This window comes from Zingiber officinale, chromosome 9B, assembly GCF_018446385.1.
Source record: "Zingiber officinale cultivar Zhangliang chromosome 9B, Zo_v1.1, whole genome shotgun sequence".
NCBI lineage: Eukaryota > Viridiplantae > Streptophyta > Magnoliopsida > Zingiberales > Zingiberaceae > Zingiber > Zingiber officinale.
In genome coordinates, this window is record NC_056003.1 from 97,738,131 (window position 1) to 97,762,374 (window position 24,244).

The 24,244-nt window shown below is 38.0% G+C and overlaps 1 protein-coding gene across 1 annotated transcript; it reads right to left on the bottom strand.

Annotated features, from left to right (window-relative positions):
* Positions 1-20,589: 20,589 nt before the first annotated feature.
* LOC122024854 (zinc finger protein ZAT12-like) lies at positions 20,590-21,372 on the bottom strand. Its single transcript, XM_042583579.1, has one exon. The coding sequence runs from the start codon at positions 21,326-21,328 to the stop codon at positions 20,747-20,749; it is 582 nt and encodes a 193-aa protein (XP_042439513.1). The 5' UTR covers positions 21,329-21,372; the 3' UTR covers positions 20,590-20,746.
* Positions 21,373-24,244: the final 2,872 nt, after the last annotated feature.

Genomic DNA, 24,244 nt, shown 5'->3' on the forward strand with positions numbered 1-24,244 from the left:
GGACGTCCGCTTCATGGCTGGTTCAGTCTTTCACCTGGTTTGCGACACCAGGACTTTCCACCTAGGGTTACCCCCCTAGGACTTTTGTCTGAAGCACTCGACCCACCAAGACTTTTTGCATAGGGTTCCCACCCCCTATGTGTTGGTTAGTCCTAGGAAAACATACCGGTTCCACTGTACAAAATTCTTTGGTACAAGTGTCGAATCTTTCCTTAAATAACCTATTGTGTTCTTTAGAAATTAAATTAGGAATCACAGACGGAACTTAACATCATTGATTCCAAATTTAACTTATCTGTTCTTAATGGTTTAGATTTGAATCGCAAGCGGAACTTAACACTATTGATTCAAATCCACCTATGTTATTAATTTCATTAAATATTAATTTCCAAAATTAGCTTCCAGGACTGCATGGCGAGGCACATGACCTTCTTGGATATGGGAGCAACCACCACCGCCTAGACAAAGCCTTTTAAGGAAAGCTAATATTTAATTTTCTTAAATAACTCTAGGTTAACCAAAAAGAACAATCGAATCACAAATTTGAAAAAGAAGAAAACACAAACTCGAAAAACTAATTCAAAAAACTAGATCTAATGCCTCTTGTGTTTGGAATTCATACAAAAGAAATACAACTAGTATGATGCGGAAATTAATTACTAAGTATACCTTCCTTTGTAAACTTTAATGACCTCTTGATCTTATACCGTATTCCTCTTCTAACCTCGGGCGTTGTGTGGGCAACGATCTTCCGAGATGAGAACCACCGAGCACCTTCTTCTTCCTTCTAAGTTTCGGCCACCACAATTCTCCAAGAGAAGTAGAGGTCCGGCCACCACCACTAAGCTCCAAGGGATGCATGAAACAAAACCTCCTTTCTCTCCTTCTTCTCCTAGCTAGAACCGGCCACCATCAAGAGCTCCAAGAGGGGTTGCCGCCAGCCACAAGAAGAAGAGAAGAGGGAGAAGCTAGGGCCGGCCACCAAGAAGGAAAAGAGAGGAAGAATAGAATAGAGTCGTTAACCATGAAGGCACCTCTACCCCCTCTTTTATAATCCTTGGTTTTGGCAAATAAGGAAATTTTAATAAAAACTTCCTTAATTCTTTTGCCATGAAAAGGAAAATTTAATTAATTAAATATCAATTTTCTTTTCTCAATTCATATGGCCGGCCACTTTCTCCCCAAAACAAGGAAAATTTAATTCACACAAGAATTAAAACTTCCTAATTTGTTTCTAGAAATTTATAAAAAATTTCTCCAATAATTTTAATCCCTTCATGATTGGTTAGTAAAAAGGAAATTTTATAAATTAAAATCTTTCTTTTAAACATGTGGATAATTTCCAAAAAGGAAAGTTATCTCTAAAAATTAAAATCTCTTTTCAATCTACAAACAAGGAAAGATATCAAATCTTTTCTTAATCTTTTGTAGAAACTAATAAAAGAGAATATTTAATTTTTAAACTTTCTTTTAAATCATGAACATGGTTAAAAAAGAAAAGTTTTCTCAAAATTAAAATCTACCTTTCAATCTACAAATAAGGAAAGATTTCAAATCTTTTCTTAATCCTTTGTAGAAAGCTATAAAAGGAAAGATTTAAATTTTAAACTATTTTTTAAAACCATGGAATCCACATAAGAAAAAATTTATAAATAAAATCCTTTTTAATATGATGTGGCCGGCCACATCATGCTTAGACTCCAAGCATTGGCCGACCACCAACTTGGCTCAACCTTTGGGTCTTGGCCGGCCCTAGCTTAGGTTCCAAGCTAGCTTGGCCGGCCACCAAAAGTGGATAAGAAGGTGGGTATATGGTGGGTATAAATCTCTATATACAAGAGGCTACGATAGGGACCGAGAGGAGGAATTGATTTTGGTCTCCCGATGAAATTAAGCTTCCCGTGTTCGCCCCAAACACACAACTTAACTTCATCAATAATAATTCATACCACTAAAGAATTATTATTGAACTACCGCATCAATCCCAAATTACATTTTTTGGGCTCCTTCTTATTATGATTGTGTTAGTCTCCCTGTGTTTAAGATGTCGAATGTCCACTAATTAAGTGAGTTACTGACAACTCATTCAATTAATATCTAAGTCCAAGAGTAGTACCACTCAACCTTATCGTCATGTCGGACTAAGTCTACCTGCAGGGTTTAACATGACAATCTTTATGAGCTCCTCTTGGGGACATTATCAACCTAGATTACTAGGACACAGTTTCCTTCTATAATCAACAAGTCACACTATAAGTAACATCATTTCCCAACTTATCGAGCATTTTGATTTATCGAACTAAATCTCACCCTTTGATAAGTCAAAGAAATAAATATTAAATATATGTGTTTGTTATTATATTAGGATTAAGAGCACACACTTCCATAATAACTAAGGTCTAGTTCTTTTATTAAATCAATATAAAAAGGACTTACCTTAAATGGTCCTACTCAATACACTTAAAGTGTACTAGTGTAATTTATTAGTCAAGATAAACTAATGTTTAATTACACTATGACTATTCCAATGGTTTGTTCCTTTCCATCTTAGTCGTGAGCTACTGTTTATAATTTATAAAGAACTGATAAAACAATCTTCTGTGTGTGACACCACACACTATGTTATCTACAATATAAATTAATTGAACATCTACATTTGGTATATATAAATGTAGACACCTGACCAATGTGATTCTTATAAATGTTTATACAAAAGCTAGGCTTTTAGTATGCACTCCAACAATCTCCCACTTATACTAAAAGACTATGCTGCCATAAATGCTACCATACATCTGATTCCCAACCCTTCAACATGCCCATCAAAAGCTCTTGCCTTAATGACCTTAGTGAAAGGATCTATAGGTCATCACCTGATGCAATCTAGGCGGCAACAACTTCTCCTCGTTTATATGATTTCTCGTATTGGGTGGTACTTGCGCTCTATTGTGTTTACTTGTCTTATGAACTCATGGGTTCTTCGAGTTTGTTACTACACCAATATTATTACAATAAATTGTAATAATCTTTGGATAAACCAGAAATCATATCTAAGTCCATCTTGAGATTACTGAGTCATTCAGCTTCTATGGCTGCCTCTGAGGCTGCCACATACTCAACTTCCATAGTGGAGTCTGAAAAGCACCTATGCTTAACACTCCTCCATAGTTATGGCTTTACCTCCTAATGTAAACACAAAAACCCCGAGGTTGACTTACTATCGTCCCTTATCTGATTGGATGTCAAGATCCGTGTAACCCACAGGGATCAAATTATCTGCCTTGTAAATTAGCATATACTTTACGGCAGCCTAGTGTCCTGGTCCTGGGTTACTTCGATATCTGCTAACTATGCATTGGGCAAAATAGATATCCAATCTCGTGCATAGCATACATTAGGCTTTCCAACAGCCGAAGCATAAGGAACTTGCTTCCATGTCCTTTATCTGCTTTGATGTCTTTGGAGACATCTCTTTAGATAAAGTTTCTCCATGTCCAAAAGGTAGAAAAACCTTTTATGGAGTCTTGCATGCTTAGACGAGTTAGGATAGTATGAAGCTCGGGATAAGCACAACATTCTTTTCTTGTGATCCTTTTGATCCCGAGAATATGTGCGCACTCTCCCAAGTCCTTCATATTGAATTGTTTGGACAACCATACACTTACTTCCAACAACACTTTGATATTGTTTCCAACTACCAAAAATATCATCTATGTATAGTACAAGAAATACCACCACGCTTTCATCACACTTCTTGTATACACAAGATTTATCCGAACACTAAATCCATAAGACTGGATTACAACCGGATGTTCCAAGACCTTGAAGCTTAACTTCAGTCCATAGACCGATTGAGCTTACATACTCGATGCTCTTTGCCCTTTGCAATGAACCTCTCTGGTTGCTTTATATGGATGCATTCTTCAAGACTTCCATAAAGGAAAGCTGTCTTGACATCCATTTGCCTAATCTCATAGTCTATATGAGCAGCAATAGATAAAAGAATCTGGATAGACTTAAGCATGGCTACCGTTAAAAGGTTTCCCTTTTTCAACAAGTCTTGCTTTGAAAGTTTCCACTTTCCCATCTATCCCTTTTTTTTATTGTAGACTTATTTTCACCCAATGACTTTTACACCATTTGGTGATTCTATAAGCTCCCAGAATCTATTAGAATATATATATTCTAGTTCTGTATTTATTGCTCTTTGCAAAGATACTTCATCTTTATCTTGGAGTGCTTCGTCATATGTCCGGGGATCAGGTTCACGTCCACCAGGGATCAAGTCCAAAGACTTTCCCAAGGCATGAATCTTTTAGGTTGCCTAACAACCCTCCCACTATGACGAGGCACTTTCTGTAATTGTGTATCATTTGTGATACGTGTTGCAGTTTCTTGTGATATTTTATCTTGTACAGTTGGTACTAGATTAGACGTGTCCTTTAATTTCCTTAAGAACAATTTTTACTCATGGCCTTATGGTTCATAGTATAGTCCTTTTCTAAAATCGGGCATTGGTGCCAACAATGACTTTCCGATTTTAAGGACTATAAACATATTTTCGTTTTTCTAGGATAACTCACAAACAAGTGAACTCATGTCCAACTTATCAGTGTCTCTCATGTGCTAGACCACCCAAATCCGAATATGCTTCAGACTAGGCTTACACCCAATCTGTAATCTTATGGGAGTAGAGAGTTCTGACTTAGAAGGTACTATGTTCAATTCCGTTTCCAGTGTATATCCTAAGAATGAATTTGGTAATTTTCTGAATAACTCATCATCAATCTAATTATTCTATAAGAGCCTTATACCTTTTTTCTACTACACCATTCTGTTGGGGTATACCAGGTGCAGTTAGTTGGGATTGGATCTCGACTTCTGATAAGTGACTCCTAAACTCTTCTAAGAGGTACTTGTTACTACGATTTCACCGTAGTATCTTGATACTTTTTCTTTGACGTTACTCCACATCAGCCTAGTATTCTTTGAACTAATCAAAGCACTTAGACTTGTGGCGAGTCAAGTAAATGTATCCTTATCTCGAATAGTCAAAATATTCAAAACAACCTCTTGCCTGGATAGTCAAAGGTCTACACAAATCAGAATGAACCAATTCCAACATATCTTTGGCTCTATACCCCTTTAAAAGCTTCTTGGTTATTTTTCCTTCCAAGTAAGACTCGCAGGTTGGAAAGATTTCCACTACCAATGAACCCAAGAGTTCATTGGTTATTATCCTTTGAATCCTACTCAAGTTAATATAACCTAGCCTTGGATGCCAAAAATATGATTGGTTCATTTCCGAAGGTTACTTTCTCTTAAAGATAGAAAATGTGTTATTAATTTCCATTAATTGCATCATGGGAGTTATTAGATTATAAATTGTCAACCAACGTACCAGAACAGATAACTTCCTTATTTTTTCTTGATAACAAGTTTGTTATCAAAATAGACAGAATATTTATTCTTTAATAGTTTTGAAACTGAAATCAGGTTCTTTCTAAACTTAGTACGTAAGGATAATTTCTAATAATCCATATTTTATTCCTATCAAAGGATAAACATCTCCTACGGCAACAGCTGCTACTTTTACAGTAGTTCCCATGTGAACGGTGATTTATATAGTTGTCGGATTTTCTGGAACCCCTGCAATGAATTGCAGACATAATCAGTGGCTCCTGTATCTACACACCAGGTACTGGTAGATAACACCACTAAATATATTTCAACAACTAATAAAATACACCGTTATTGTTCTCAGTTCTGTAAGGACAGTCTACCTTAATGTCCAAGTTTTCCAATCATTACAATTGGGACTACTAAGTCTATTATATAGTATAACAACTAGGGGATTGACTAACATTTGAAATCCTAAGAATCACAAAAAATATTTGGTCAAGACCAACACTTTAAAATCCCCGTGAATTTTGTATGCCACGATAGTGCGGACGTATACAAAAAGAGATTTTGTCTATTAATTTTATTATCTCATCATTCTAACTTCATGACAAATAAAATTAATAGTTGGTCTATCTTTGATCAAATATTTTGGTCAAAACTTTGAATTTAAAATAACATTGATTCCTCAAACAATATTATTTAAATTCATCAACACCTCAAACACCGAGAATTTTGCATGCCACGATAGTGTGGACATATACAAAATTGAACATTTGTAAGAGGAGGGTTTTACCCATTAATTATCTTGTCAATAAATCTTTTTTTGACAAATAAAATTATCTCAAACACCGTGAATTTTGTATGACACGATAGTGTGGACGTATACAAAACCAAACATTTGTAAGAAGGGGTTTTCCCATTAATTTTATTTCCTTGTCATCCTGACAAATAAAATTACCTCATACATCGTGAATTTTGCATGCCACGATAGTATGGATGTAAACAAAAACTCGACATTTGTAAGAGGGGGTTTTAATTTTATTATCTTGTCAACTTTTCTTTTTGACAAATTAATAGTTGGTTTTCCTTTGGTCACACAAATAATAGCAGTGACTCCGATGGGGAGGATACTATTAGACGTGCGTAAGTGTATACCATTACTTGACACTAAGTCCATTAATAAGATTGTGCCCCTTTCGATGGGGAAGATCACATGCTCTTAATTAATTTCCTATAGTCATCCTAAATGGAAGTTTGATCTAGTGATCCGCAAACAAACTCATCCGATATGGAGGAAGACACTCAGAGCCAACGCGCAAGCTTGTTGCATCACTTACAAACCAGTAATGGAGACCATGAGATTCATATACTAATCCCTCTCCCACTTAGTTATTTATGGTGAGGAATTTTAACCTAGCTATCACACACATGCACACATATACAGTAAATAAAAAGCAATAAATTTGGAAATTATTTTCCAACTATTATGGCCTTTTTCCATCACTGTCCTCCGTGTGCTCCAACCCTAGCTGCTGCCATATTTAGCCACCGCTATTGGGTTGAATCGTCGCATCCATCTTGCTTCTTATTCCGCTGTGCCTCTGGTGCTCCAAAAGTACCACGCCTCGCAAGCATCCGATCCGCTACAAAAATAGAATTTTACATGTGTCGATCCTATATTCCTAGAGGGAATGTACATGAAATCTAGATCTAAAATAAAATTCTAAAATCCTAGGGCTAATACAGCTCCTGCTGTATTAGCTACATACAATCATGCACACACACAATAATGCCCTTGACATGTCCAAGGGTCCAAATACACACAACATCTATAAGCCATAATAGTTGGAGCCTGCAACCAAAAAGTTAGCACATCCTACTATTATCTTGCCTAAATTATGTATGACATGTGCATAACCTATTTGAATTCTAAACACACAGAGGCAAACCCTAGCTCTGATACCAATTGTTGGTTAGTCCTAGGAAAACATACCGGTTCCACTGTACAAAATTTTTTTGTACAAGTGTCAAACCTTTTCTTAAATAACCTATTGTGTTCTTTAGAAATTAAATTAGGAATCGCAGACGGAACTTAACATCATTGATTCCAAATTTAACTTATCTATTCTTAATGGTTTAGATTTGAATCGCAAGCGGAACTTAACACTATTGATTCAAATCCACCTATGTTATTAATTTCATTAAATATTAATTTCCAAAATTGACTTCCAGGACTGCATGACGAGGCACATGACCTTCTTGGATATGGGAGCAACCACCACCGCCTAGACAAAGCCTTTTAAGGAAAGCTAATATTTAATTTCCTTAAATAACTCTAGGTTAACCAAAAAGAACAATCGAATCACAAATTCGAAAAATAAGAAAACACAAACTCGAAAAACTAATTCGAAAAACTAGATCTAATGCCTCTTGTGTTTGGAATTCATACAAAAGAAATACAACTAGTATGATGCGGAAATTAATTATTAATTATACCTTCCTATGTAAACTTTAATGACCTCTTGATCTTCTACCGTATTCCTCTTCTAACCTCAGACGTTGTGTGGGCAACGATCTTCCGAGATGAGAACCACCAAGCACCTTCTTCTTCCTTCTAAGTTTCGGCCACCACAATTCTCCAAGAGAAGTAGAGGTCCGACCACCACCACTAAACTCCAAGGGATGCATGAAACAAAACCTCCTTTCTCTCCTTCTTCTCCTAGCTAGAACCGGCCACCATCAAGAGCTCCAAGAGGGGTTGCCGCCGGCCACAAGAAGAAGAGAAGAGGGAGAAGCTAGGGCTGGCCACCAAGGAGGAAAAGAGAGGAAGAATAGAATAGAGTCGTTAACCATGAAGGCACCTCTACCCCCTCTTTTATAATCCTTGGTTTTGGCAAATAAGGAAATTTTAATAAAAACTTCCTTAATTCTTTTTCCATGAAAAGGAAAATTTAATTAATTAAATATCAATTTTCTTTTCTCAATTCATATGGCCGGCCACTTTCTCTCCAAAACAAGGAAAATTTAATTCACACAAGAATTAAAACTTCCTAATTTATTTCTAGAAATTTATAAAAAATTTCTCCAATAATTTTAATCCCTTCATGATTGGTTAGTAAAAAGGAAATTTTATAAATTAAAATCTTTCTTTTAAACATGTGGATAATTTCCAAAAAGGAAAGTTATCTCTAAAAATTAAAATCTCTTTTCAATCTATAAATAAGGAAAGATATCAAATCTTTTCTTAATCTTTTGTAGAAACTAATAAAAGAGAATATTTAATTTTTAAACTTTCTTTTAAATCATGAACATGGTTAAAAAAAGAAAAGTTTTCTCAAAATTAAAATCTACCTTTCAATCTACAAATAAGGAAAGATTTCAAATATTTTCTTAATCCTTTGTAGAAAGCTATAAAAGGAAAGATTTAAATTTTAAACTCTTTTTTAAAACCATGGAATCCACATAAGAAAAAATTTATAAATAAAATCCTTTTTAATATGATGTGGCCGGCCACATCATGCTTAGACTCCAAGCATTGGCCGACCACCAACTTGGCTCAACCTTTGGGTCTTGGCCGGCCCTAGCTTAGGTTCCAAGCTAGCTTGGCCGGCCACCAAAAGTGGGTAAGAAGGTGGGTATATGGTGGGTATAAATCTCTATATACAAGAGGCTACGATAGGGACCGAGAGGAGGAATTGGTTTTGGTCTCCCGATGAAATTAAGCTTCCCGTGTTCGCCCCAAACACACAACTTAACTTCATCAATAATAATTCATACCACTAAAGAATTATTATTGAACTACCGCATCAATCCCAAATTACATTTTTTGGGCTCCTTCTTATTATGAGCCCTGAAAAATCAAACACAACCCTTTCTCGTACGATTAAGCTAACACATAAAAAATAGATTAAACAGAAAATAAAGCATAACAATGAGGCACCGAATTTGACTTAGTTACAACCGGGGAGGTTGTTAATCCAAGGATGAAGATTGCACTAAGAGCTCCTTCAGGCGGAGAAGCCTCGTTTACAGCAGTGTAAGCACAGAAAGACAGAAGCTAAACTAAACAGTGGAAGCACACAAGTGTTGTTTACAATTTCTGAACTGATGAAGAGCTTCTGGACCAAGGCTATATTTATAGCCTTGGTCGGGGCGCCTGGAAGGGTTCCGGTCGCCCTGGGGGGGATAAAGTTTTATTCCCCAACGTTCAGATCGCGTAAATCGCGATCTTGGTCAAAATCAGGGTCCGGGCGCCCGGATTGGTTCCGGGCGCCCCGGAGCAAAAAGTCAACTACGGTTGACTTTTTGTCCGGGACCACTTCTCCGTTAAGTCCCCGTTTCGGTCCGGGTCTTCTGCTCCGGATCCGCTTGATTGGGTGATCTCTGACATCCGGAATAGGGCTCACCCGAACCCATCTTCCGGTCTTCTCGAGCGTGCTTCCCTCCGGCTTCTCGTCCCTCAAGGTGTCCCTCGTCCACCACCGTACTCATCCACAGACTTCGTCCCTTGATCGCACCCGTGCCGACCTTCGCGCTCTTGCTCCCCGTGCAATCTTCCGCTCCGGCCCTCGGAACCATCGCGCACTTCCTTCTCGTCCCGGTGTACTCTTCCAGCGCCTCGTCCCTCGGGACGCATCAAGGTCCTTCTCGCTAGTGCGTCTTCCGCCGAGTACCTGTGCTCCTAAGCTCCTGCACACTTAGACACAAGGTTAGAAAACAACAGAACCTAACTTAACTTGTTGATCACACCAAAACCAACCTTGGGGTTCCAACAATCTCCCCCTTTTTGGTGTGATCAACCCAAGTTAAGCTAGGGTTAACTAGACAAAAAATAAACTAACTAAATTTACAATTTAGTGCACAAAGATAGAAAAAAATAGTTTTAGGCTACCTCCCCCTAGACCTATACTTATACTTCTCCCCCTTTGATCACAAAAAAATGGGGTTCCAAGAAAAAATCTAAGGGTTAAAGACTTAGAAAATTTTGAAAAGCTACCTTAAAAAAAATTTCTAAGTCAAAAGATTCTAAGTTAGAAAAAGAATTTTGCAATCAATAAAACTTAATTAAATATTTTGAAAAATATTTTTGAATCAATAAAAGCAGAATAAATTCTAAGTAAAAGAATTTTGAGATTTATTTTATTTATTTATTTTTTTTTTAAGATTTTAACTTAGGAAGAAATAGTTTTTGAAAATTTTTCTAAACACTCTAATTTTGAACCATGTTTGAATAACTTTTTAAAGCATTAAATAATTCTAGTATTAATGCTTTATTAATTAAACATTTATTTCAATATTTGGCTTCCAGGCAGTGGCGAGGCACTAGGCCTTCTTGGTTATTGGAGCAACAACCACTTTCTAGTCAAAACCCATAAAGAAATTTTTGTTTAATTTTCTTACTTAAAGCGCTAACTTTGATTTTAAAATTTACACTAAGCAAGATTTAGGAACCCAATAAAGGTTCCAACCTACTGGATTAACTAAAAATTTCTTAGGGACATATTTTCTAGAGATATTTTTAATTTGTCCCTGGTGATATCTATAATACCAATTCAAATTATTGAACCTTCTAAAATTGGTTTTAGATGAGCAAGCAGAGTTTTTCAAGTTTTCTACTTGAATTTTTAAATTTTGAATTTCTAATTTTAATTTTTCATTTTCTAAATTTGATTTATCTAGCATTTCTAACGGACAAGATGTAGCTAATATTGCTTTTAAATCTTTATTTTCATTTTCTAATTTGCAGCAATCTTTTGTTAAAATTTTAATGAATTTAAACATTTTATTAGGAGGAAGAGATCGTACCTCACTTACCTTGTCGATCTCGTTGTCGGTTTCTCCCCCTGAACTGCTGCTCTCTTCGGACGTGGCTCCCCCTTCATTGATGCTTTCGATGCTCATTTCGGAAGAGCTTGATTCGCAGTCGTCGTCTTGATGACTCGCTATTAACGCGAGCCCGGAGAACTCCTTGACTTCTGATTCTGACGACGTATCGTCCCACGTCGCTTTTAGGGCCTTGCGCTTTTGGATAGGCTTCTTACCCTTGTCCTTCCCGTTGTTCTTCAGTTTAGGGCAATTGTCCTTGACGTGCCCTTCTTCATCGCAATGGTAGCAGCGGATGGTTCTTTTCTTTCTTCCCTGTGGATGGTTAGATTTCCTAGATTTACAAATATTTTTAAATCGTCTTACCATCATTACCATTTCCTCGTCGTCGAGAGAAGATTCTGACTCAGGTTCGTCTCTCGAAGCTTTAAGGGCGACATTATTCTTGGGCTCCTTCGGACCTGCACATCTTGACTCATGCACTTCAAAGGTTGAAAAGAATTCGTCTAATAAAATTTTTTCTAGATCTTTTGAAATGTAAAAGGCATCTACTAGTGATGCCCATTTTGAGTTTCTAGGAAAGGAATTTAGGGCATACCTTAGCGAATCTCGGTTACTTACCTCTTCTCCGAGATTCGTAAGTCTGGCGATGAGTTCCTGAATCCTCGAGTGTAGATGTGCAATTGTTTCACCTTCTTCAAATCGGAGGTTTGTAAGCTGGTTACGAAGTAAATCCCGTCTTGCAAGTTTGGCTTCGGATGTTCCTTCGTGTAACTCAAGGAATTTCTCCCAAAGCTCCTTTGCCGAGTTGTAGGTACCGACTCGATTGACTTCTTGTGTTGAAAGTACACTTAGCAGATGAAATTCTGCTTTCTTGTTTGCCACGTGGTTAGCCTGCTCCTTCTTTGACCATTGATTTCTTGTTTTGCCCTCTGGTGCTTCATAGCCAAATTCCATTGTTAGTAATAAATCATAATCTGTTTCAAGAAATACCTCCATTCGCTTTTTCCATAGCGAAGTCCCTTCAATTTTGGTGCGTGGATGTTGGATCCGCCATCTTGTTGCTTCGCTATGTTAGAGCGCCTCGGCTCGATACCACTTGTAGGACCGATGCGGCTAGAAGGGGTTGAATAGCCTGAAAATCAAACACAACCCTTTCTCGTGCGATTAAGCTAACACATAAAAATAGATTAAAGAAAATAAAGCATAACAACGAGGCACCGATTTGACTTGGTTACAACCGGGAGGTTGTTAATCCAAGGATGAAGATCGCACTAAGAGCTCCTTCAGCGAAGAAGCCTCTTATGTAAAAAGAAAGAAGCTAAACTAAGCAGAGGAAGCACACAAGTGTTGTTTACAATTTCGAATCGATGAAGAGCTTCGACCAAGGCTATATTTATAGCCTTGGGGGCGCCTGGAAGGGTTGGGGGGGATAAAGTTTTATCCCCAACGTTCGATCGCGTAAATCGCGATCTTGGTCAAAATCGGGTTCCGGGCGCGCGAAAAGTCAACTGCGGTTGACTTTTGTCCGGGACCACTTCTCCGTTAAGTCCCGTTTCGGTCTGCTCCGGATCCGCTTGATTGGGTGATCTCTGACATCCGGAATAGGGCTCACCCGAACCCATCTTCCGGTCTTCTCGAGCGTGCTTCCCTCCGGCTTCTCGTCCCTCGGAATTGCCGCGTGTCCCTTCTCGTCCACCAGCGTACTCATCCGCAGACTTCGTCCCTTGATCGCACCCCGTGCCGACCTTCGCGCTAGCTGCGTCTCTTGCTCCCCGAGCAATCTTCCGCTCCGGCTTTCGTACCTCGGAACCATCGCGCACACTTCCTTCTCGTCCGCCGATGTACTCTTCCGCAGCGCCTCGTCCCTCGGACGCATCGCGTGCCGTCCTTCTCGCTAGCTGCGTCTTCCGCTCGAGTACCTGTGCTCCTAAGCTCCTGCACACTTAGACACAAGGTTAGAAAACAATAGAACCTAACTTAACTTGTTGATCACACCAAAACCAACCTTGGGGTTCCAACAGTCTCCCTGTGTTTAAGATGTCAAATGTCCACTAATTAAGTGAGTTACTGACAACTCATTTAATTAATATCTAAGTCCAAGAGTAGTACCACTCAACCTTATCGTCATGTCGGACTAAGTCTACCTACAGGGTTTAACATGACAATCTTTATGAGCTCCTCTTGGGGACATTATCAACCTAGATTACTATGACACAGTTTCCTTCTATAATCAACAAGTCACACTATAAGTAACATCATTTCCCAACTTATCGGCATTTTGATTTATCGAACTAAATCTCACCCTTTGATAAGTCAAAAAATAAATATTAAATATATGTGTTTGTTATTATATTAGTATTAAGAGCACACACTTCCATAATAACTAAGGTCTAGTTCTTTTATTAAATCAGTATAAAAAGAACTTACCTTAAATGGTCCTGCTCAATACACTTAAAGTGTACTAGTGTAATTTATTAGTCAAGATAAACTAATGCTTAATTACACTACGACTATTCCAATGGTTTGTTCCTTTCCATCTTAGTCATGAGCTACTGTTTATAATTTATAAAGAACCGATAAAACAATCTTCTGTGTGTGACACCACACACTATGTTATCTACAATATAAATTAATTGAACATCTACATTTGGTATATATAAATGTAGACACCTGACCAATGTGATTCTTATAAATGTTTATACAAAAGCTAGGCTTTTAGTATACATTTCAACACTATGACCTAGGGTTACCACCCCCTAGGGTTTTCACCTTGCCTAACCACAGTTAGGGCTTTTGCCTAAGTACACTTAGGACTTTCCTGCAATCTCATTCAGACTGTTAGATCACCACACACCTTAACTTTGAATCTTTTACCATTATCAAAACTCAGGTTCGATCGTCGGATGCTTCCCGCACCAACAGTGTTTAACTCTGTGTCTAAGTGTATAAGAACTTAGGAGCACAGAAAGTCGACCAAAAGACGTAATTAGCGAGAAGGACGACACAGGAGAGAGTCGACTAGCTCAGTGCATCTGAGGGACGAGGTGTTGCGGAAGAGTACACCAGCGGATGAGAAGGGAGCATGCGATGTTTCCAAGGGACGAGAAGCTGGAGCGGAAGATTGCTCGGGGAGCAAAAAATGCAACTAGCGAGAAGGTCGGCATGGGAGAGAGCTGATAGGCTCGGTGCGTCCGAGGGATAAAGCTACGGAAGAGTATACTGGCGGACGAGAAGGAAGCATGTGACGATTCCAAGGTACGAGAAGCTGGAGCGGAAGCTTGCTCGAGGAGAAGGCCGGAAGTTGGGTTCAGGTGAGCCCTATTCCAAATAGCTGAAATCACCCAAGCGAGCAGAGCTGGAGCGGAAGACTCGGACCGAGGCAAGTAGCACCGGAGCAGAGGGCCCGGACCGAAAAAGTCAACCTTGTTGACTTTTAGGGTCCGGACGCCCGGAACCTCTTGTTATCCACATCCGACGTGGATATTGACTGTTGCATCGGGGATAGAATCTATCCCACTCCAAGCGCCTGGAACCCTTCCAGACGCCCCGACCAAGACTATAAATACAACCTTGGTCCAGAAGCTAAATAACAACAAGCAATTTTAGTTCCAACACTTGTGCGCTTCGCTTTGTTAGTTTAGCTTCATCTCTTTGTGCTTTCACTGTTGTAAGAGGGTTTTCCACCTAAAGGAGATACTTAGTGTCATACATTTCCTTGGATTAACAACCTCTCTGATTGTAACCAAGTAAAATCTATGAGCCTAATCTTTTAGTTTATTTCTTTATTTTATTTTATGCAAGTGTTCTTTTAAAGTCCGAGAAAAGTTCATTTTTGTTTTAATTGTGCAGGGCTATTCAACCCCTCTTCTAGCCGGCCAACGGTCACAACAAGTGGTATCAGAGTCAGGACACTTCAGGAGGACTAACCGTCGATCGAAGCAAAGACGATGGTCGAACCAAGTATCTACCCACCAAAATTCGAGGAGTTCGCGAGCTGGAAAAAGAGAATGGAGGTATTTTTCAAAATCGATTTTGATTTATCATTAATAATGGAATTTGGTTTTGAAGCACCCGAGGGCAAGGAAAAGTATCAATGGATGAAGAAGGAACAAGCCGACTATGTGGCAAACGGCAGGGCAGAGTTTCATTTGCTAAGCGTACTACTGCCACAAGAAGTCAACCGGATTGGAGCTTATGAGTCCGCAAAGGAGGTCTGGGAGAAATTCCTAGAACTACACGAGTGAACCTCGGAGGCGAAACTTGCGAGATGGGACTTACTTCGTAATCAGCTCACCAACCTCCGATTTGAAGAAAACGAAACCATAACACACCTTCACTCAAGAGTTAAGGAGCTCATCACCGGACTTTCGAATCTCGAAGATAAGATAAGCAACCGAGATTCGCTAAGGTACGCACTTAATGCATTCCCTAGAAATACGAAATGAGCATCATTAGTAGATGCCAACTATATCTCTAAGGATCTAGAAACTGTTATCTTAGAAGAGTTGTTTTCAACTTTTGAAATCCATGAGTCGAGATGTGAAGATACAAAGAAGGAACCGACGCACAACATTACCCTTAAGGCAAGGATGGACAAACAAGATTCAGAATTTTCTCTCGAGGATGAAGAAATGGCAATGATGGTAAGACGTTTTAAAAAGTTATTTAAATCAAGAAAAACTAACCATCAGCAGGGTAGAAAGAAAAGGACGCTCAGATGCTACCATTGCAATGAAGAAGGGCACATCAAAGACAACTGCCCCAAGCTTAGGAACAAGGACAAAGATAAAGGAAAGAAGCATGTCCAAACGAATAAGTATAAGACTCTAAAGGCGACGTGGGACGATACGTCGCTCGAATTGAAAGTTGAGGCTTTCTCCGGACTTGCATTAATGGCAAGTCATCAAGAAGATGAACACGAAGCAAGCTCGTTCAAAATGAGCATCGAGAACATCGATGAAGGGGGAACTATATCGGAAGAAAGCAGCAATTCAGGGAAGCTACGAATAACGAAGTCGACAAGGTAAGTCACGTATGATCTCTCCCACCTGTCAAGTTATTTAAATTTCTGAAAGTATTAACCAAAGGTTGTTGCAAACTTGAAAAAGAAATTAAAAATTAAAAATTAATTTTAGCAAAATCTTACCCATTAGAAGAGTTTGACAAAATAAAATTAGAAAATGATATTTTGCAAAAAGAAATAAGTAACTTGAAAAATCATGCATGCTCATATAATACAAGTTTTAGAAAATTCAATAACTTAAATTGATATTTTAGATATTACAAAGGATAAATTAGAAATATTTCAAAGAAATATGTCCCGAAGAAATTCCTAATTAATCAAGTTGGCTGGAACCTATATTGGGTTCCAAAGTCTTGTCTAACCTGAACTTTAATTTAGATTTAACGCTTTCAGCAAGAAAATTAAACGTTTAATTTCCTTATGAGGCTTTGTCTAGAATTGGTTGATGATCCAATAACCAAGAAAACCTTGTGCCTCGCCATAGCCTGAAAGCCAAATATTGAAATAAATATTTAATTGACTAACTGATAAAATATTAAAATTGAAATTAGATAATGCTTTGAATAGTTATTCAATTTTTTTTTGGAAAATTCTTAAATTTCTCTATGCAAATTTGTTTAACTTAATTTTTTTTTTCATTTTTAACTTAAAGTTTTTTTAAAGTTATTTTATAAACTTGTGCTTTACCAAAATATATTTTATATGTTGCACAATTTTTTTAAAAAAAAAAATTTAGAATTTTTTTTCTTTAGAAAATTTTTTTATTAAAGTTTTTTTGGTATCAAATTTACTTTACCAAAATTTCTATAAAAATTATTCTTTTAAAAAATTTTGTTTACCTGAGGAAATTATTGATTATTTCATAAAATTTTTACATAGGAATCAGAGTTTTATAAAAGTGACCCTTAGATTTTTTTTTTTACCTCATTTTTTATGTGATCAAAGAGGGAGAAGGGAAAATTAAGTCTAGAGGGAGGTAGCTTAAAATTTTTACTTTTTGTGCTTTATTGTAAAATTTATTGTTTTAAATTTATAGTTGTTTACCCTATCTTAACTTGAGTTGCTCACATCAAAAAGAGAGAGATTGTTGGTACCCCAAGGTTGTTTTGATGTAATCAAACAAGTTAAGTTAGGTCCTGTTGTGTTTAACCCTGTGTCTAAGTGTGCAGGAACTTAGGAGCCTAGGAAGTCGAGCAAAAGATACAACTAGTGAGAAGGATGACACGGGAGAGAGCCGACAAGCTCGGTGCATCTAAGGGACGAGGTGTTGCGGAAAAGTACACCGGCGGACGAGAAGGGAGCGTCGATGTTTCCGAGGGACGAGAAGCTAGAGCGAAAGATTGCTCGGGGAGCAAAAGACGCAGCTAGCGAGAAGGTCGGCACGGAAGAGAGCCGATGAGCTCAGTGCGTCCGAGGGATGAAGCTACGGAAGAGTACACTGGTAGACGAAAAGGAAGCATGCGACGATTTCGAGGTACAAGAAACTGAAGCGGAAGCTTACTCGAGGAGAAGGCCAGAAGTTGGGTTCGGGTGAGCCCTATTCCGGATAGCCGAAATCACCTAAGCGAGCGGAGCCGGAGTGGAAGACCCGGACCAAGGCGAGCAGCACCGGAGCAGAGGGTCCGGATTAAAAAAGTCAACCTTATTGACTTTTAGGATCCGGGCGCCAGGAACCTCTTTTTATCCACATCCGACGTGGATGTTGACCGTTGTGTCAGAGATAGAATTCTATCCCACTTCAGGCGCCTAGAACCTTTCCAAGCGCCCTGACCAAGACTATAAATACAACCTTGGTCCAGAAGCTAAATAACAACAAGCAATTTGAGTTCCAACACTTGTGCGCTTCACTTTGTTAGTTTAGCTTCATCTCTTTGTGCTTTCACTGCTGTAAGAGGCTCTCTGCCTGTAGGAGATACTTAGTGTGATACATTTCCTTGGATTAACAACCTCCCCGGTTGTAACCAAGTAAAATCTGTGAGCCTCATCTTTTAGTTTATTTCTTTATTTTATTTTATGCAAGTGTTTTTTTAAATTCCGAGAAAGTTCGTTTTTGTTTTAATTGTGCAGGGCTATTCAACGCCTCTTCTAGTCGGCCAACGACCACAACAGCTTTGCCCTTAAAGAGTAGAGAGCTAAGTCCCGAAAGGTCCGACCAATACTTTCGGTCGATCGATCATATGCTATGAGACTTGCCCATGAAGAATGAGGAATTGAGCCATGGATGTCCGACTAGTGTTGAGTGCCTTGGCACTGAAAAATGGGGAGCTGAGCCCCATAAGTCCGACCGACTCTTGGGCTAACAGGCTATATGTTGAGTGACTTGGCATTGAGAAATGGGGAGCTGAAATCCATAAATCTGACCAGCTCTTAGGCCGACCAACTATATGCTGAGTGCATTTGCACTGAGAAATGAGGAGTTGAGCCCCATAAGTTTGACCAACTCTTGGGTTGACCGGCTATATGTTGAGTGCCTTGGCGCTAAAAAATGGGGAGTTGAGCCCAATAAGTCTGATTGACTCTTGGGTTGATCGACTATATGTTGAGTGCCTTAGCGTTGATAAATAAGGAGCTAAGCCCTGTAAGTCCAACTGACTCTTGGGCCAACCAGCTATATGCTGAGTGTCTTGGCATTGAGAAATGGGGAGCTGAGCCTTGTAAGTTTGATCGACTCTTGGGTCGACCAACTATATGCTGAGTGCTTTGGCTCATAGAAATGGGGAGCTGAACTCCATAAGTCATATCAGCTCTTGGGCCAACCGGCTATATGCTGAGTGTCTTGGAGTTGAGAAATGGAGAGTTGCCCCCCGTAAGTCTTACTGACTCTTGGATTGGCCAGCTATATGGTAAGTGTCTTGGGGCTGAGAAATGGGGAGCTAAATCCCATAAGTCCAACCGGCTCTTGGGCCGATCGGATATATACTGAGCGCCTTGGAGCTGAGAAATGGGGAGTTGAGCCCCGTAAGTCCGATTGACTCTTGGGTCAACTAGCTATATTCTGAGTGCCTTGGGGTTGAAAAATATAGAGTTGAGCCTCGTAAGTCCGACCAACTCTTGGGTCGACCGACTATATGTTAAGTGCTTTGGTGTTGAGAAGTGGAGAGCTAAGCTCTGTAAGTTCGACCGACTCATGGGCCAATCGGCTACATGCTTAGTGCCTTGGTGCTGAGAAATGGAGAGCTGATCCCCATAAGTCCGAGCAGCTATGGGGCCGATTGGTTGTATGATGAGAGATTTGTGTTTGAAGAGCGAGGAGCTAAGCCTCAAAAGTGAGTGGTCTATCTGATGATGCACACCCTTATGCCTCCTGGACGTTGACTGCCACATCATCTTGATTATTGAGCCCACCTTTATTTCAAGGTCACTCGCAATACGTTGTATTATCTCAGAAATTGAGAAAGTGCTTTACCGTTGCACCATTGGCCTGAGACTTCAATCTTTTATTATTGGAGCAAAAGGTGATAATACTTACCCTAGGCGGCTCAATATCATCAACCCTTGATTAGATATAGGGGCATAAATCACAGATCATATTTTTCCCTAACACAACAACCGTTTACATGGGAGAGGGCAAGCACCCAATGATCTATTTTGACACATTGGAAATTGACCCAAAATATTTTAGTAACTACCTATATAGTTATCAACTATACTAAGGCTTCAATCTTCAATCCTCTATTTATCTATCATATCATAGAAGTAATGGAAAAAATTAAAAAACATCCTTTATTTTTAGAATCGTCAAGATAATACTTCACTTTAAATTTTTTCTTATAAAAAAGAATGTTTCACCCTATGTATAATTACTCAACTATTTTCTACTATACTATTCTCATTATTATCTTTTACCTATATTTCTCATCTAAATCCTAAACTAGGTGAATTATAACAACTACAAAATCATAGCTGTTACAACGTGAATGTTAGTTAAACTTTGATAACTTTTGACCCGAATTGAATTACGAGATATATAATTTATCAAATTGAAACTCGTTTAGAAATTTACATTTGTCATGAGGTGTAACCCATAATTGCCCGTCTTAACTCCAAAAAATATCATTAAAAGTTTGTTAAAAGACTCCAAAAAATTTTAATCCTCTTTATTAAAATTATTTTTCATATTATAACTTCTACGAAAATGAAGCTATTATAACTATTATAATTATAATAATTATGAAATTGTAGTTATTATAACTACAATCTAAAATACAACTGTTGTTGCAATTGTAGTAATAGTTAAGGATAGGATTTAGACGGAAGATATAGATAAAATAATAATAGGAATAATAATTAAAGGATAGTTGTATTATTTTAAGTAAAAAAAAACAATGATGACAATTTAATTTTTGCCATAAAATAAAAGCAGCATTATTTTCATTAACATTTATTCGTAAAATACAAACTTTGTAAATAAGAAAATAAATACAAATTCGTATACACAGTGAATTTTTTTTCTTTTAAAAAAAAGGATGTATAAATCAAGGAATAACTCGAGAAGGGTCAGCGGAAGCAATCCACCGCCACCGACGTGGTGTCTACAAGCTCAAACCCAAAAATCTTCTTCCGGCACGAGGCGGCGGCTTCCGCCGCTACCTCTGCTGTCGGCGTCGGCGCCACGTTGAGGTCCAGCCACGGCAGCGCCCTCTTCTCCTCTGTTTTCCTCCTCCGCCTCTCCCCCTCGTCGGCCATCGCCCCCTGCGCCAATCCCTCGGGGATCACCACCCTGTGGCGCCGCATGTGGCCACCGAGGGCTTGACCGATGGCGAACTCGAGGCCGCAAATGGAGCACTCGTGCACCCTCGGCCTCGCGGCCTCCCAGCCGCCATCACTCGCAGCGATCTTCGGCTTCTTGTGGCTCGCCCGGTGCCCGCCGAGCGCCTGGAACGACGTGAACTTCCGGCTGCACGTCTTGCACTCGAAGACCCGCGCCGGCGCCGACGGCGCAGAGGCGTCAAAGAACTCTCCGCCTGCGGCGCCGCCCGTGCGGCCGTGCGAGAGCAGCATCAGCGCGTGAGCCATGCTGTCGAGCATCTCCACGTCTCCACCTGCTGCACCCCTAAATCTCTTCATGCCACCAAACATTGAACCGAGTTGCACGTTGTGAAAACTTGACGACGAATATAATGAAAGATAGAGAATTAAAGAGCTGCTGCATCAATTTTATAGACCATAACTTGCGGTTGCCATGAAGTCCTGCGACTACGTGTCAATTGAGCTACGTCAATATTGTTTGGTGGGATGGAGGCTGGGCAAGTGGTGACGTGAAGGTGAGACAGGCACACAAGAATTCAACTCGGTTTAGGTTACAAGTCATCTAGAAGGAAGAATATTCAGGGTTTTCAGATAGGGATTTCGACGATCGATCTCACTTTCAAACTATTCATCAAGTTTGAAAGCACAGGACGGAAGAGTCAGCAAATATGTTTCAGTAAACCTATTTTGCTTACTAGTGCAGTTATTTGAAGAAACGAGTGGAAATGTAAGAAAGGTGTTTTCAGCGAAAGTGGCTGCATGGTGTAAGAAAGGTGTTTTCAGCGAGAAGTTTGATTGAATTTTTACTTTCGGTACTTGTACTAAGGGCAAATTGTCAACTCTTAATAGCAAATTTAACTTTTTCCTTAGTTTCCAAAGCAAATTTATTCTCATTTCATTTCTTGCCTGTAATTTTTTTTTATTTTTTAATATAAAAAATCTAAAATAAATTATAATTCCTCCTAACTTCAGCATATTTAAACTAGAATTTATTATATTTTCTATCAAATTGAACTTGATTTTTTTCCGCTTGACCAATTGATTGGGAGTTCATACCAATCGATTCGGCCGTATATCCCCCAATGATTGATCAATCAGAGAAAGAGTTGTACTTAATTGGATAAAAAATATACTCAATTCTAATTAAATGATACTGAATTTAAGAGGAATTATACATCATTTTAAACTTTTGGTACCTATAAAAAATAATGAGAACTTATGTTCCCTCATGACAAATTGATCTATTGGCGATCGATTCCTGAAGTTGCTCAATTGATAGAAAATATACTAGATTCTAATTAAATATTATTGAATCTATTAGAAATTATATATTATTTTAGATCTTTTATATAAAAAAAATAAAGATAATTAGGTAAATCAATGTGTATTAGAGAGTCGAAATAATGAAAAATTTGCATGTAAACCAGGAATGAGAAAAAAAGGTTGAATTTGCTATTAAAGATTTTCGGACAACATGCATACTGGTATACTACAAACAAGAACCTCCGGTATAAAAACGAACTTATGCACTTTTGACTAGATGTTAAATCCTTTTGTTTTAGTTCAATGCACGAGTAGTGAACATATATAAATGAATTAACTGTTTTTTTTATTGTTTGAGTATAGAACTTGTTCACAAAAAGATTTATTTCATTTTATAAGTTCCGTATGAATGTCCACTCTTAGCGTTGAACCAATCTTGTGATGCATTCATGACCAGTGAAATGTCTTATCTTTCACACGCTTAATCTTGATTTTATTCAAACAAATATTTTCCTAAGTTTTTTTATTATTTATGTATTGTTATTGTTGCCGTAACTTCTTATGAGCTAAGATTAATAAAAATTATATAAATATAAGCAACTGTTTTAATTAAAACCTGTCCATCACACATATTGTATGTAGATATAGGAACATAATTAAGTTTTTCATCAGATTTGATTTGTGTGAAAGAAACTTTTATCCCAGTTCAATCCGTAATTATCAAGATTATTGCTGAACATGTGAAGCTTAATCAATTACATTATATTCCCCATTAATTTTCTGTCAATTGCGTACTACTCCGGTTGTTGTCCAAAATGTAGGCACGAACTGTTGTTATACAGTAACTTCTTTTAATAATAATAATTATAATAATTATAATAATAATAATAATAATAATAATAATAATTATTATTATTATTATTATTTGTGAACAGCCTAATTTAAACGCCACTCAGCTATTTATTGTTGACATTAATTAGTTAATGAACTCTGGAGACCAAACTAGTTTTTTTAGCTTTCCATTGAATTCAACGTAACTGGTTAATTAGTCATTTAAATGAATATGCTATGTCACATTTGTGACTCTTGCCTCGATCGAAAAATTGACTTATAATAATTTTTTGTTTTGTTTTGTTTTGTTTTAATTTTCATGCTCTGAACTTGCTACTTCATAGACACTTGGAAGAGTCAAAAGGCCAGCTGCATGTTCCAATTAACCCCGTCTTGTGCGCATAATCGAGTTCTCATTGATGAGTATTGACTTGGTGAGTTCAAAACATTTCAAAGACTCACCGTACTTGACGGTAGGCCACTACACAAATTGTCCGCTTGCTTCTGGATGATTTATATTGTATTTTGTCTTTCTTTTTTTCCATGGATATATCTCCACAAAGAACTTGGGGAGGGACTTGCATGATCATTTTGAATTGCGATACCTTTAATTCAGAGTTTGATCCAAGGTCTTGTATCTTTTAACATCAAAACCTAGTCAGTACTTGCCCTAGTGTTTATGGAGTCTCATACAAAGTGGAGGTTATTATAGTTATCTCATTCAGGGATCGACATACTTTAACATGTGGATTGGACTCTTGAAAAGGTGCATATATAGACTTGCCATCGAGCTTACTGCATAGCTTATAAAGGCGGCCGACTACAAAATCAACAAAGGCTTTCTCACTTAAAAAAAAATTATTTATTTCTAGTAAAAATAGTATGTTATAAATAAAAAAAGCCAAAAATGCTTAGGGAACACATGGAGAAAAAAATGTAGAGTTGTATCAAGCGGTTCCTCTAAACAATTTTAATAGTGATTTTTTCAATGGATAAAATTGACTAACCAATCAGTAAGATAATCAACTGCTAACAAATAAAATATTGAAAATGTAAATGGAAAAGAGATGGAAAAAACAAAGAATGAATGAGACTCTATTTTGAATGAAATTTAAGTCTTATATTGAGAATTTTATGGTATTAGGTTTATAT

Coding starts and splice junctions, on each gene's coding strand:
- LOC122024854 (XM_042583579.1), bottom strand. CDS start 21,328: ATGTTTGGTGGCATGAAGAGATTTAGGGGTGCAGCAGGTGGAGACGTG.